The sequence below is a fragment of the Lepisma saccharinum genome, chromosome 19, assembly GCF_977018435.1.
Source record: "Lepisma saccharinum chromosome 19, izLepSacc3.1, whole genome shotgun sequence".
In the NCBI taxonomy this organism is placed as follows: domain Eukaryota; kingdom Metazoa; phylum Arthropoda; class Insecta; order Zygentoma; family Lepismatidae; genus Lepisma; species Lepisma saccharinum.
In genome coordinates, this window is record NC_139247.1 from 6,017,371 (window position 1) to 6,033,186 (window position 15,816).

The 15,816-nt window shown below is 38.4% G+C and overlaps 1 protein-coding gene across 2 annotated transcripts; it reads left to right on the top strand.

The window, feature by feature from the left end:
- Window positions 1-90: 90 nt before the first annotated feature.
- Window positions 91-12,362, top strand: LOC146002797 (uncharacterized). 2 transcript variants are annotated; one of them, XR_014443760.1, is made up of 2 exons: window positions 91-569; window positions 6,852-7,191. XR_014443760.1 is itself a non-coding variant. In XM_083140744.1 (2 exons), the coding sequence occupies exons 1-2, from the start codon at window positions 545-547 to the stop codon at window positions 11,136-11,138; spliced, it is 2,160 nt and encodes a 719-aa protein (XP_082996870.1). In that variant the 5' UTR covers window positions 91-544; the 3' UTR covers window positions 11,139-12,362. The 2 variants fall into 2 exon arrangements, 1 of the variants encoding a protein (XP_082996870.1); XM_083140744.1 differs by lacking the exon at window positions 6,852-7,191 and adding an exon at window positions 9,004-12,362.
- The last annotated feature ends 3,454 nt before the right edge of the window (window positions 12,363-15,816 follow it).

A 15,816-nucleotide genomic window follows, 5' to 3' on the forward strand; every position in this document is an offset into this window, starting at 1 on the left:
GGTTCCACCGGATATCTAACCCGGGATCCCTTGTTTATTAGGCAACGACGTTACCACTAAGTCTCAAACAATTAGTTGCATTAAGTAAAATCCTTATTGTGCAGGCTTCTGCCAAACAAGCCACAGAGATAGCGAGTCCGATACTTCCTCTAGGAAAAGTCAAAGGAAAGATAGCATCTTTCCCTTATTCTGGTAAACAACACAGTTTAATAACAGGATGTGGCCTAGCAAACACAAGAGTGAGATAATCTGTCATTAGAGGAGACGAGGTCAGATAGCAATCGCTAGTGTCCTCAACCAAGGTCTCCACATGCACATGTGGACCCCCCAACCCCTCAACGTGCATGAGATAGTGATCGCCCTGATAGCTTGTCCTCTGAAGGGCAAGACAGTAGGAAATGGACTTATGCGAAAATGGCCACTGGAATAGAAAAGGTCTCTTGAAGGTTAGGGCAAGTATCGAGACACGCTGACTGAAATGGTATAAAAAACCCCCCTTTAGGAAAACAGCATCCTGTACCAGGGGAATTGCTGCCTGACGCTGATGGTGTCGCTTCTGCCAATCTTAGGTAAAAAAGGACTTTACTATATTCTTCTATAGTATGGCGCCTTAGATTATCTCCATTCAGTTACTTATAGGATTAGAACTTAGAACTTAGACTTTATAACTTAGTATTTTAGAACATAGTGTATTAGAGGCTGGGCATTATGCTACATACGCAATTCTGGTCTTATATATCCGAACTTACGGAACCTTGTGTAAATTAGAGAGAAAATAAACATTAAACAAATGTACTATTGAAGTATCCATGAACCACCCTGAGCAAAACCCCAAGTGACGTCAAAGCCCCCTTGGCGTTGCATAAGTGGTGGAGGTGCGGCTTTCTCTGCCATATTGCGGCAGAGGGTTGTATTCTGGTACCTATTTGGTTCTTTTTGTTGTTATGTGGTATTTCATACACATGGGTGTGTTGTCTCTCTGTTGTTGGTCCTTTTATTGTTTTGTCTCTGGGCGATTAGGTGTTGTCCATTAGATTGGTTGTGTTGTCGTTATGTTCTTTCGTATGGATTTCATTCGTTTCGATCTGGTCGTTGTTTCGATTCTTGAATACCCACTTTTGTGTTCGGTTGACTTTCCCCTTTCATGGTTTTAACACGCCAACAGGCATCCGGTGACACCAAACCCCTTCTTAGTGCCCGTATAACGTGCCCTCTCCCTGGGTGTTCCGCAGAAGCATTACGAACACCTCTCCCTGAGGATCGCGATACCGCAGGTACAATGCCAGACCATACTCAAAGCGGTAGTGGTGAAGCTGCCACTACAACACCCAGTTATGCACGAGTTCCTTCTATCCAACCAGACAATTTTAACGCAGATCCAGGTGAAAGTATTACCGAATTTTTTAACACTTACAATAGAGTAGCTAACATTTTGGGATGGACCGAAGCACAGAAAGTTATGTTTTTACCGGCATATCTAAAGAAAAGTGCTCTTGCATACTGGGATTTAAACCGGACCATGTTAGAAAACTTAGCGGGATTTGCGCAGATTGAGGAAACTCTTACCAAAGCATTTCAGCCGCTATTACCTGTAGGCCAGGCATATCTTGAATTAGCAGCACGGAAAAAGCAACATACCGAGTCTATTGAAAATTACTTTTACGACATTCTCAAGTTATGTCAGAAAGCAGATCCCAACATGACGGACGAAGGTAAAATAAACTTCATGTGTAACGGGTTAGAAGCTAAGGACACAGAAAAACTCATAACTATGAAATCCAAAACGTTGGATGACTTGCTTGCTAATTTACGACTGTTAGAACGTGCAAAACGACAGGCCGAAATTGCATCAAAAACTTACTCCCAAGTTGTGCGTGGGCACACAGAGAAACAGGGACATGTAACAGGCCGAAATGGACAGCAAACACGTTATGTTCACACTATGGATCAGTCTAGTTCTGGTAATAGTTCACAAAATGGTTCTACCCCCAATGCAAGTTCTTTCCGTGGAAACACAAATAATAGAGGACGTTCATCTTACAGGGGCCGCCCAAACAGTAACAGGGACAATGAAAAACTTTGCTACACTTGTGGTTCGCGATACCATTTTGCTAGAGCATGCCCTAAACGAGGATCTTATTCTACGGGACGCGGAAGAGGGACTTTTTCTATAAGAGGACAAAATTTCAGAGGCCGCTACGACCGAAATTTTGAGAGAAATCAGAGAGAAACTCCTCAGCGCGAGCCTAGAACTCCATCTCCATACCAAGGAAACCCAAACGTGTAAGGGGAGAGCGTCTCAGGGGTCGCTTACGCCCAAGTAAAATAAAACCCCTGCATAATCAGCCTCATTGTGCATTCAATTGTTCTTCCTTCTCACAGCAAAAGAAATATCAAAATTATCGTCCAACGATTAGCATAAACATTTTTCGGAAGAAAATTCCTGCCTTAGTTGACACAGGCAGCACTTGTAGTCTTTTATTCATTGGTATGCTTCCCCCAAATTTTTCTATTACAGCAAGAAAAACAGGATCTGTTACGTTATCCACTCTTTCAGGAGTAGCTAGCAAAAATACTCCTGTATGTGACTTTTATTTTTGGATCGGTCCTCATAGATTCACCATGCCCTTGGCAATTTGTGCAAATGCTTCATTGCGTAACAGGATTATATTAGGAGCAGATTTCTTTAATCGCTTCGTGACACACTTGACACCCTCAGGCTTGCATTTAAATCGATGTAAACATTCCTTTGTTCCGTATGTCACTGACGCAACTGTTCCTACATGTTCAGACGAGATTAGGAATAGATATGAGAAGAAAAAACATAATAAATGCTCAATGATGCAAGAAACGCCAAATGACGACATTAGAAATAAGGTTCAGTCTGAGAATCGAACTCTGGGCCTCAGTTTGAGAAAAGGCGAGAAGGCAAACAGTTTCAATAAAGTTTTGGAAGGGAATACGGGTCTGAATCATGAACTTCACGGTTCGGAGCACAGACTAAAAGAAACCATCATTATTCCACATATTTTACAAAAGCCTCGTAAATTTGTTCATTTTAATCAGACTAGCAACGAGGGGACTTTGCATCAGTCTTCTTCGACAAAACATGTTGGGGAAAAACAGGAAACAGCTCGAGGCGAAACCGCAGATAAAACCTTTCCCAACAGCGAACATATTGCATCGCCTGATACCAGTGACGCAACTGATAAACTGCTCCCCAAGCAACTTCCGTCTTCACACGGCGAGGAGGGGGAAGAAAGATCCCCAGAGGAACGTAAATTAAAGACCATCTCTTTGCATACGGTAACTTTAGAACCCCACCAGTATGCAGAATTAGCAATTTCTTTTTCCAAATTTGTTCCACCAAATAGAGATTTCATTCTAGAAGCTCATGATGGTCTATATGACCAACATCGTTGTCTTATGCCGAGACTCCTGATTAATACTACTAATACACTTTATGTTCCAGTCATAAATATGAATCACTTCGCGGTAGTCCTTCCCGCAAATTACGTTCTAGGACTTTTACATGAACCTGTCGATATTTCTTCCAATGCCGTAAATTCAAGTTTACAGGAAATAGATGCTATAAATATCGAACAGTTTAAAAGTACCTTGCAGAAAAGTGAGAAAGAGTTCGATATCAAAACAGACGTGGATATTTCACCTGAATTGTCATCTTTACAACGGCAACAAGTAATAGAACTTTTGAAAAAGTATAGATCTTGTTTTGCAGCAACACCTGAAGAACTGGGAATTACAAATGTTTACGAAGTAAAGATTCCACTGAAGGATGACATACCGGTACGAAGAACCCCTTACAGAGTGTCCCCCAATCAACGGGAATTTATAAAACAAGAAATCCATAGAATGCTTGATCTTGGGATTATACGAGAAAGTGAGTCCGCTTACGGTGCCCCTATCCTGTTGGTAGGTAAGCGAGACAATTCTGTACGCATGTGTATTGACTATCGACAATTAAATGAGAAAATGATTGTCCAGGTTTGGAATCTCCCTACAATTCAAGATATTATTCATTATCTTAGTGGAGTCCAGTACATTTCTCATTTAGACCTTTTCAGTGCGTATTGGCAACTTTCAATCGCTGAAGAAGACAGACACAAAACCGCGTTCGTATCCAGTGAAGGTACGTTTGAGTTTTGTAGGTTACCTTTCGGTCTCGCGAACGCCCCTGCTGCATTTCAACGATGCGTAGATAAAGTATTTGCAGGACTCAAATGGAACAGTCTATGCGTTTTTCTGGACGATATAGTTGTTTTCAGCCCCGACTGGCCTCAACATTTAGAAAGGTTAGAGAAAACTTTTCTCGCCCTACAGAAATCGAACCTCAAGGCGAAACCTTCAAAATGCCGTATAGGATATACAGAGGCTGAAATCCTTGGCCATATTATTGGTAGAAATGGAGTGGGAGTAAACCCTAAAAAGGTTTCTGCCATTTTAGATCTTCCACCTCCAACTACGTTGAAAGGGATACGTAGCTTCCTTGGATGTTGCGGATTTTTCAGGCGATTCGTTCCCTCTTTCAGTTTGATAGCCAAACCCCTAACTGACCTGACTAAAAAAGGAGCCCCATTTCGTATGGGTGAAACCCAGTTGGCCGCTTTTAATAAGTTAAAGCAGTGCCTATCATCCGCCCCTGTGTTAAGTCATTTTGACCCCAAACTCCCCATAGAATTGCACTGTGACGCTAGTAAAATAGGCTTTGGATCAGTCCTTTGTCATCGCATACCTGACCCTAATAACAGTAAGAAGACTATGGTACAACCAATTTCGTATTGCTCACGATTATTCACAGGTGCTCAAGTAAATTATAGTATTTACGAAAAGGAAGTGTATTGTCTAGTTTTCTCAGTTTTGCATTTTCGTCAGTATTTGACTGACACATTTTTTACCGCCGTGGTCGATAATTCAGGTGCGTGTTGGCTCCAGCGTAGCCGCGATTTGTCAGGGCGCTTATCACGCTGGGCTCTACGACTTTCGGAATTTACCTTTCAAATAAAACACAAGCCAGGACGTTTACACTGCGTCCCAGATTGCCTCAGCCGGTCGCCAGTGACCAAGCTCTCTGATGAAGAGAGAGATTACGTTGATCACGGAGACATGGTAGAATTCTTGGATGATGATGAACAACCCAATTATTCCACTTTCGTTCCATCGAACTCAGAACCCAATAAGCGACAAGCAGAGATCAGGAAGAGACAATTAGCAGACCCCGAAATACGTACACTTATTTCACTCAAAGAGCGCGATCCAAACCACCTTAGCGTCAGATACTATGCATTAGATCAAGGAGTCCTATATAGGTTAAATAAGAATCGGAAATTGCTAGTTATTCCCACCAATATGATAGCAGATGTTTTATCAGATATACATGACAGTCCATACACTGGAGGTCATACAGGACAGAGCAAAAGTCTTCAAAAGGTATTTGAGCGTTATTACTGGAAAACTGCTCGTAAGGATGTACTTCATTACGTCCGATCTTGCCCAATTTGCCAAGAAAAGAATACGCCCACAGGGAAACGACAAGGATTTTTACACCCTCTCTCCCTGGGCAGCGTAGGTGAGCGATGGTCTTCTGATATCTTTGGCCCGATCACTTCTTCTTGTGGGTACAAGTATATCATATTTGGTATTGATCTGTTATCTTCATGGGTCGTGGCCCAACCACTGAAAAGCATTTCTGCTAAACAAGTCGCGAAATTCTTTGTTCACAAAATCTTTACAGTTTTCGGCCCCATTCGGTCTATACTAACAGATCGAGGATCTGTATATCAAGCGGCCCTGGTCGAAAATGTGCTGGCAGAACTAAAAATTAAACATTTGAATACAAGTGGTTACCACCCTCAAACTAACGGGAAGGTAGAAAAGTTAAATCACACTATGGCCACAATGATAAGTAAGTATATCTCCAAAAACCAAAAAGATTGGGTCTCATACCTCGATCTTTGTGTGTATGCTTATAATTGCAGTCCATTAGAAGGAATAGGTTTTTCGCCCTATGAAATTATGTTTGGACGAAAGCCTCAATTTCCTCTAGAAGTTGGTTTAAATGCAAACCCCACAGACCCATTTTCCGATAGCTTTCGGAAACACTTACTTTCAGTGCAGGAAATAACTAAAGAAAGGCAGGATAAACGCCATCAACAAGGGAAACGACGTTTCGACGCTAATAGACAAAAACCAGCTTATGCAATCGACGATCTGGTCATGATACACATGCCAGCAAAGAAAAAAGGTCTTTCAGATAAGCTAAGACGAAAATATGACGGTCCGTACCGCATAATTCATATTAGAGGTAGAAATGTATACGACGTAGAGAAAGTCAAAGGTAAAAAGGTCTTACGAGTTAATCTAGCTCGAATGAAGAAATTTTGGTCACGAGATATAGCGTAAGGGACATAAAAGGATTAAAAAGGATAACTCGATGTGTATATACGCATCAGATTCTTAAAGCTTAAGTGGTAGATGTCATACCTTTCAAATTTCAAGCCCCTATCATGAAATCTATAAATCTTGAAAATTGTTTATTTTTCGCTGAATAGCCCTGTATATGAGAAAAGAACGAACGCTAAGCTAGCTAAAATTCCAACCCGAAACCCTTCGTTCAATCTTGAGCTCATAACAGAGCCAGGCTAATTTTCCTCCTCCCTTTGATAATGCTCGGAAGACTGCAGCGACCGAGCTAATCTTATCTACTTCCGGCAGGAACCGTGAAGACTTCGTCAATTTCAACGCTATAAAACACCCAAGCGAAAATACATGCAATTGTTTTCTTTATCCTCCTCGTTTCTGCAAATGAATACATTACTTTTTTTTATTTTCAGGAATTACAATTTTGAATATACTATAACACACGGCATTAGAAAACCAAAGGTATGAATGTGATTTTTCCTTCCATTGCCTGATCGGCTATTAGCAGCAGGACTTTTATTTACCTCGCTAAACTCGGCTTATTTTATTTTCTCAGTTGAATATCCTCCTCGTGGGATAATATCCAATTAGGGCGCCTTGCTACACGATACCAGTACATAGCCTTGCATCCTACTTTTCAATTTTTATTAAACACGACTTACCTACGTTTTTTTTACGACAGATGACGAAATATCGCTTTCTTTAGCCATTTTTATTATTTATTACAAGGAAACTCCAATTTTGCTGTATGATACTAGCTTCGAGATTATAATCGATTATTTCTTATACTCTAATTGTGTGTTAGTAAATTAGATGTAATGTATTTTGGCTTATTTTAACTCTCCTTATGTCTCACGGTAAAATTATTGTAGACGATGTTGCATTGCTAATTACTTCCGATGGACCCCAATTTCAGTCGGTTGTTGAGGAACTAGCGACCCAATTAAATGTACCAGCTTCTAAAGTGCTCGAAACCCATAAAATTAAGAAAATCAACCAGTATTTATTGCTTATGTACAAGACACAAACAGCGACGAAATTTTTTGACGATTGCACAGAAATTGTTCGCAACTTTGTGCGCATGCACATTAAGGCAGGCATTTACAGACAATTTCCTATTCGCGCCGACTCTAAAACAAATGACGAAGTAATACAGTTCCTAAAGGACCTGGATGAATTCTTACAGAGGGCTACTCCTTAAGTGATGTCTCCATTTCTGACAATACCTACTACCATTTTTGTATAGGCCTATACATTCCATAACGTTCTTTTCATTACCAAGCACACCTCTATTTCCAGCATAGTGTTTATTTTGTATATCGCGATTGATTTGATAAGTAACGCCTCTGTAGCGTTAGATTTTGTATTCAATAAGTAATCCTTTTAACTTTATTCCCCCTTGTTCAGGTAATGGCTATTAACGTAGATACTTGGATAACCAGGTTGGGATATGATGTTTTTACCTTGCCAGAAGTAGGCAATATTGCCTCTTCTGTATGTGAGGACGCACTTCAAAGTGAACTTTTGTTGTTCATTAAATACGTCCAAGCCTGCGACGCTACTTTGACAGAAAAAGAGGACTTTTTGTTTTCATCGTTTCTCAAGTTACGTGATTTTGTAGCTACATGTTATGAGAAATACTCATTGAACTGGAAGTTTGATTGCGACTTTCGTATAGCTGATAAGACCTTGGACTTTTTTGCTTATTAACCAAGTTAATTCCACAATGGATGTAGAGATGGATGAAGCAGATGAAGTAAGTATTTCCAGTCTCTCTACAATTCCATTTCTTCATTCTCCAGTAGGGAATGATTTACTTGATATTGATGTGCCTTTGGATGAGAGCATCCCATTCACATCTCCTTCCGAGTTTGATTTTGACTTACCAGATATTTTTCCATCACCGCAACCAGTACGAATGACAGATGCGGTGGATATCCAACTTTTATTTGTTCCACCCACCTACGACGGTGAAGTAGAGGCCCTCCTCTACAATTTCCTGGTCTTTGATTTTCCCATGATGTTTGTTGCACCCTGCAACCCCTACATTCATGCCGGATTTAACGTGTTAGATATAGTCTTGCCTCGAGGAACCCCCTCCTACTTTTTTGTCATTTCTGACCTCATCATGTTTTTGAGACTTGCATTAGCACGCTTTCCCTCTCTCACCTGGCGAGAGGACTGGCTTCGAGACTTTACACAGTCTTTCGGAGGAGGTATTCGCCGAATCATTAAGAATGCAGGTGACCTTTGGACCCTACACACACACTTCGATTTGAAGGATGGTATATTCCATTATTGGCCCTTATATCTGGAGGCCCGTCTAGGCCTCTATGAGGAATAACCTATTCATATGCCTCCATTCAAATGTAAATTCTTTAGGTTAAGTTTATTATTCCATTTTCATGTGTTACTGTTTATTTGAATTCTTGTGTTATTTTATCTATATAGTTTATGTTAATCAATCTTTCTCAGAGATTTGTTTCTTCCTTGCTTCGAGACGAAGCAATACCTGTTACGGGGAGTGATTCTTAGTGAGAATTGTGCCACTCATACGTTTTTTAGTTCCAGAAATGTCCATGATGTCACTCCTTCTGTTACTTTTTATTTTGGACTGGACGTGGTCTAGCCCGACCATAAAACTGATGCCTGGAGCATACTGGAAACAGCTTCCGCAGGTGACACTATACGAGGGGAGTGTCCCTCTGACATACACCGAAGATCTCACACCACCTATGGTAATCAACCCAGCAATACTGGATCTTACCAAAGGGGTACAGATCAATCAGGTAGACGCATATCATGATATGCAGGTATTCAATACGCTGGATAAATTGGTAAGTGATTATCAATCTTTAATGTTAACGCATCTAAATACCACAGGAATAGTATTCAACACTCCAACAGATGACTTTGAAAGAGTTAAGAGAGGCTTAGGTCTAAATTTCATTGGAAACTTTGCAAGTTGGTGTTGTGGAATTGTCAGTGAACAACAATTCCAACAACTCTTAGTAAACGAACGAACACTTAATGCAGAACTTCATAAAATCACTTCAAGCTTAAAAGGAGAACACCAGCAACTACATGTCATAAGAACTCAGATTCGTGAGTCCATTAGTCAGACAAACGATACACTAGTAACCATGGAGAAACAAATAAATCTCCTACGAACTAGAATTATGGATGTATCTTCAGAATTAATTAGGGATGAAAATGCTACCACATATAAATTCTATCGTCTTGCCTTACAGTCAGTTATTTTACACCAAATAATTCTAAGTAACTCCAGAAATTCAGAATTAAGAGAAATAAGAACCTCATGTTTTGCTAATAAAATTCCCTTAATTTTAATCACACCTCAAGTTTTGAGAAGAGATTTAAAACGTTTACAATTTTCCTTAGGGAAAAAGGGTTACAAATTAGCTGTTCCAATTTCTCAATTAATGAAGTATTACACCATGCCCTTGGCCCACTGTTTATTCACAACAACACAAGTGGCAATTAATCTGAAAATCCCCATTACGAGAATTGGTGAAAATGTAATATTAGAGGAATTCCTAGCAGTTCCTTTTCGATGGGAAAATAATACTTGCAATATAATACACCCACCTCTGTTTTCAGCAACAAGTTCTCAATCTATTCGACTATTATCAGGAACCTTTTTATCCACATGTGATCCACACAATTCACCAATGTGTTACATCCCACGTTATGGTCACGATGCAACGTTAGGAAACTCTTGTGCACAAAAAATACGACAAGGTGCCACTATAAAAGAACTAGCAGGACACTGCATGTTTCAGTGCTACGACGGAAATAATGTTATCATTACTGAAATAGCTCCAGACCATTATGTCATAACGAATCCGCCCTTAGTGATAACAGGCGAGTGTCATAACGAGACGTTTAATCTCCATACATATGCTAACGAACCAGGAGCACTAGAAATAACATTGCCTTGCCACTGCTCTCTCACTATAACTCAAGAAACATTCATCCCCCGAACTTTTCCTTGTTCAAGTAAAACAAGCGATGATATTAAATTCTATCACATATTACCTGCCTCATGGGGAAAAATTCCAACCATGAAGATCGATGTATTATTTGCCGGGACAAAAGCTGCTGAATTTAAACACTTTAACGATTGTTTAGATACAGCGTGGCCAGAAAAGATTCCTTTCTTAAAGATTACAACTCAAACTGAACCCATGACTAATGACATAAGTAATTTAGACAACTTAGAAGACTTGCCAAGACTTCCTTATCCTGGAAACAATCATGTTAAAACTTCACTTATAATAATATGGAACATAGGTCTCACTATTTTGATTGCATGGACTATATATAAATTTCGACTGTTAACCACTCAAATGGTTTCTCTTAATCAAATTAACAATGTTGAAGCCTTAAGTTTTGGACTAGATACATTCGATGATATTCTTACCTATATAATAGTCTCACTAATTCTTATTTTGTTTGCGATAATCCTGTATTGGATAGGGAAACAGTACAAGAAATGTTGCTGCAATGCAACTCCAATGTTTAATCGAATCAATCACTCTCATCCTAATCCTATCTTTTTCATGAACGACGAAGCTCCTAGACTCCATATTCCAACTAGGAATAGGCCAATACCTAAACCTGCTCCACGTACACACAATCCTGGACGCGTTCCAGCACATTTAACCATGACAGCATGACTGACCGTACATTTACTCCTTATGATGTCTCTCGCCCCCACTATTAATGGACTAACCATGAGAACTTTTATAACTTCTAGCCTATATAAAAATCAAGTGGACTCTCCCATTCTATATGAAACTTCAGTTCCCTTGATATATCGATTGCAGTATACTCCCATCACTTCAATCTATCTAGATTGGGAAAAATTACCCGCTTCACTAGGGAATACTTCTATTTTAACCGACCCAGCAGTACAAGGATGGAGTTATTTTAGAGCCACTAAAACACATATAAGGACTTTATTCTTAAAAGACACAGACATTAATGAAATTTACGACCGCATACAATACTTTCCGGCCCAAAATTGGGTTACTATTAAGGACTTACCCCTGAATGACGTGCCCGAGTTATTTCATGTTCTTACCTCCTCTTGCCAAAGTAAAATTCCACATCCCGCATTAATTTCATTCCAATTATTGCAAGATCACCTAAAGACTGTAGTCCGAAGAACAAGTAACTATAACTATACTCTAGCTATTCCTATGAGTAAATTAGGACAATATTATAATATTCCCATAGTAGAGTGTACTATTAGTTCCACAACTGCTTTAGTAGCTGTTAAAGTACCACTTGTGCACAAGTCTGCAATTTATATTGCGTATAACTTTAGACCGTTACCTTTTCAATACTACGAAAGGACTTGCGTTACACCTCTGTCCACTTCTAACGTTGTATATGACACCAAAAGTGAAACACTATACAAACCTCTTTGTGATTTTTCTCAAGACACCCTCTGTTTTATAACTCCCTTTAGAGATATGTACACTCCCGAAAATCGATGCATACTTTCAAATATTCAAAACGACGTACCTAATCAAGTAAAATACTGTCCCTTGAAATGCATTGAAAACCCATGGATTATTTCTCCAATTCTGTTTAATGTTTCCACTTACCTTTTATTAATCCCTTCTAATGTTGAAATTAATGTAAAATGTGAAAGTATTCTTTTCAGTTTTCAACAAGAATCTCCTTTTGGAACACTGGTGATCCAATTAGGATGTCAGTGCAATCTTTGCATCTTTAATGCATGTTATCAAGCTCAATTCCCATGTATACTTCCAAACCCGACGAAAGCCCAAATTTCGAGGATATTACCTATTAATTGGGTAGATTACTCCCAGACTAATAAAACAAGCTATGAATGCACCCTAGATATACAAGATACCCCTATCTGTAGAATTTCGACTGCCGTAGAACTTCCAGAAGGTAACAAATCAGATTCCAAATTGCTTATATATATATATATTTGGCTCTCCTTAATGACTTGTGTCTTGTTCAGTCTTATTTTCTGGATTATATATCGCATAAATGTCAGAAAATGTAGAAATGTTAATGTTCCAGTTGCCATGAGAGCAACCGCTATAAGGCCACCCTCATATGAGGCCCCGAAAGGCCCACCTATATACGAATGTATTTTGGAAGGCTAAGAAAAATCAACTTGTTTATAGATGCTTCTCAGTTACAGATTCCATTTCCATTCCATTGTTTGAGTGGATGATGCTGCCATATTCCAGAGTCGGACAACCAATGACCCGGCCAGAGAGAACTTACTCTACCCAGTAACATCGACGTCAGCACTACCCCCGGTGAATTGAGATTCGCCCCAAAATATTCCAGTTGTATCCAGACAACTTCAGATTGACCCAGGCATACTTCAATCCCCAGTGACAACCTGTTGTGTGACCCCAACATATTTCAATTCCTCTGAATGCAGTCTCCAGTTGGAACTTTCCATGCAGTGACATTCAGAATTCAATTTATTGACATATAAGGAAAACGGACTTCTTCAGGAAATAAACGATGAGTAAAACTGTAATCAACGAAATACATAATGTATAAACATTTCTTAACTCCTATGTGCAATGAAGAAAGAGTACACACACTTAGATGTGAAACTTACGACTATCATGTAGACAAAATCAATGATTGCAACAAAAGAAGAAAAACACTTATATATAATGTTCAATATGTAAGAAGTGTACTGTAACATTACACAGACGTTGTGTAAATCATAACTATCTAGGTTAAGTAACTAGGATCTTAAGATCCTCATAGATTGAATAATGTAATTGATGAGTATATTGATATTTAGTCAGGATCAATGAGAACCTACATTTTTAATTATAGTTAAACAGTTAGGACTTGAGAAAATAGTTAGGATTATGCAGTGCATAAATTTAAATGATATGCCCTCTATATGATTCACTAATATCAATATTCATTTATTATTATTTCTGGTATTTTATTATTATTACATTATCAGTTTGTTTTGTTATTCAGTTTCATTATTATTCCACTTTATTATTATTTTCAATTTTTAATTTCTTTATATTATTATTTCTTTTAAATCTTTTGCCATATACGAGGGCAGTTGAATTTTAGGACGTAACTGACATTAGATGGAGACCATCTAAGATAAGGTGGGGAGTTATGTAACGGGCAAAATTCTTTATTGTATTGGCAATAGTGACACTAGTCTCAAACAATTAGTTGCATTAAGTAAAATCCTTATTGTGCAGGCTTCTGCCAAACAAGCCACAGAGATAGCGAGTCCGATACTTCCTCTAGGAAAAGTCAAAGGAAAGATAGCATCTTTCCCTTATTCTGGTAAACAACACAGTTTAATAACAGGATGTGGCCTAGCAAACACAAGAGTGAGATAATCTGTCATTAGAGGAGACGAGGTCAGATAGCAATCGCTAGTGTCCTCAACCAAGGTCTCCACATGCACATGTGGACCCCCCAACCCCTCAACGTGCATGAGATAGTGATCGCCCTGATAGCTTGTCCTCTGAAGGGCAAGACAGTAGGAAATGGACTTATGCGAAAATGGCCACTGGAATAGAAAAGGTCTCTTGAAGGTTAGGGCAAGTATCGAGACACGCTGACTGAAATGGTATAAAAAAACCCCCTTTAGGAAAACAGCATCCTGTACCAGGGGAATTGCTGCCTGACGCTGATGGTGTCGCTTCTGCCAATCTTAGGTAAAAAAGGACTTTACTATATTCTTCTATAGTATGGCGCCTTAGATTATCTCCATTCAGTTACTTATAGGATTAGAACTTAGAACTTAGACTTTATAACTTAGTATTTTAGAACATAGTGTATTAGAGGCTGGGCATTATGCTACATACGCAATTCTGGTCTTATATATCCGAACTTACGGAACCTTGTGTAAATTAGAGAGAAAATAAACATTAAACAAATGTACTATTGAAGTATCCATGAACCACCCTGAGCAAAACCCCAAGTGACGTCAAAGCCCCCTTGGCGTTGCATTATAACGCATTTGACTTTTGGTTGTTGATAAGCGCTCTCTCCATGGGCGTCGGTAGGTCAGTCGACCCCTCTTTCCCCCTCTAGAACTTGGCATCCTTCATTTCAAGTTGTAAAAAAGCAGGAAGTTTGTTATTTTTATTGTAAATAACAGAAATAAAATTTACTTGATTAGTATTCGAACAGAGTAATCAATGTGAAATATGCATTAGATCGAAAAAATGAGTGCAAAATACAGGAACCAGGATATTTTTTTCATATTCTACCATTTAATTCAATGAATAAATAAATGGTTCCACAGTTTTCAGAATTCGAAAAATTATAATTTTAGATGTCACACAATATAAACTTTGTGAGTATTTTTTTCTAACTTCTAAAGTCCTTTCTTGAACGACACTTGCAAAAGTTAATAACCAAATACAATAACTGTGCATTTTAGTATAGTAACTTTGTTAATGCAACAGTATTAATGTTAAATAGTTGTACTGCATATTCAATCGGCTTGCGGATCGAATAGCATGATAATATATTAAACAACAACAATAATAATAAAATTCGAATAAAATTTATTTAATTAGGTATATATTATTAGTGTATAACAATAATTTTAACCGTAGTAATTATTATTATATCTTTACTGTTGTCTGTTGTGATCGAAGTACGTATTTCAATGTTTATAATTAATGTAAGCTTCATTTCAATATGGAGAAGTCTTTTCAAAAACGAAACTGTTGGTAGAAGATCAACAATGCCTTGGAAAATATTAGTATTGTCCTTTATATCTGCATCCAAACGATCCGGGAAATTGCAAATCTATTCTAGGTACCTTCGATTCTCAATATCACTCAAAAATTTCAAGCGATCCATTTTGTTTCCGATCTATTATAATAAAATAAGCTCGTTGACGATCTGTATCCCACTCTTTTGCATTGGAAAATTCGCCAAACCGGAAGTTCTTTCCCCGCCATCAATAATCGAATTGTCTGATCGATTATTTTTTTGTTTACTCAGGAATAACCCCATAGCCAGTTGTGACTGTATTTTTTAAATTTTATGAACATGTTTTTGTTCAATACATCTATAATTTTTATGCAAGAGCATTACCAGAAATTTTTGTAACGGGCCAAGCCATTTATAAAGCTTAAATAGTAGAAGTAATAATAATTACACAGTAATAACTAATATAACCTGGTAAACATATCTAACTATAATTCCAAATTATTATAATTATTATTCTGCTAGGAGGATAAAAGAAACTAATGTAGGACTAAAATTAAAGGATCTGTCTCAGTTATTAACATGTGCAGATGCTATAGACTTACTGGGGATGATGTAAATATAATTAAGAATAACCTAAAA

Bases quoted from the DNA above. Each gene is read 5' to 3' on its own strand.
- LOC146002797 (XM_083140744.1), top strand. From the start codon at position 545: ATGGTGTCGCTTCTGCCAATCTTAG. The intron at 570-9,003 runs GTAAAAAAGGAC...TACGTTTTTTAG, and splicing joins GTCGCTTCTGCCAATCTTAG to TTCCAGAAATGTCCATGATG.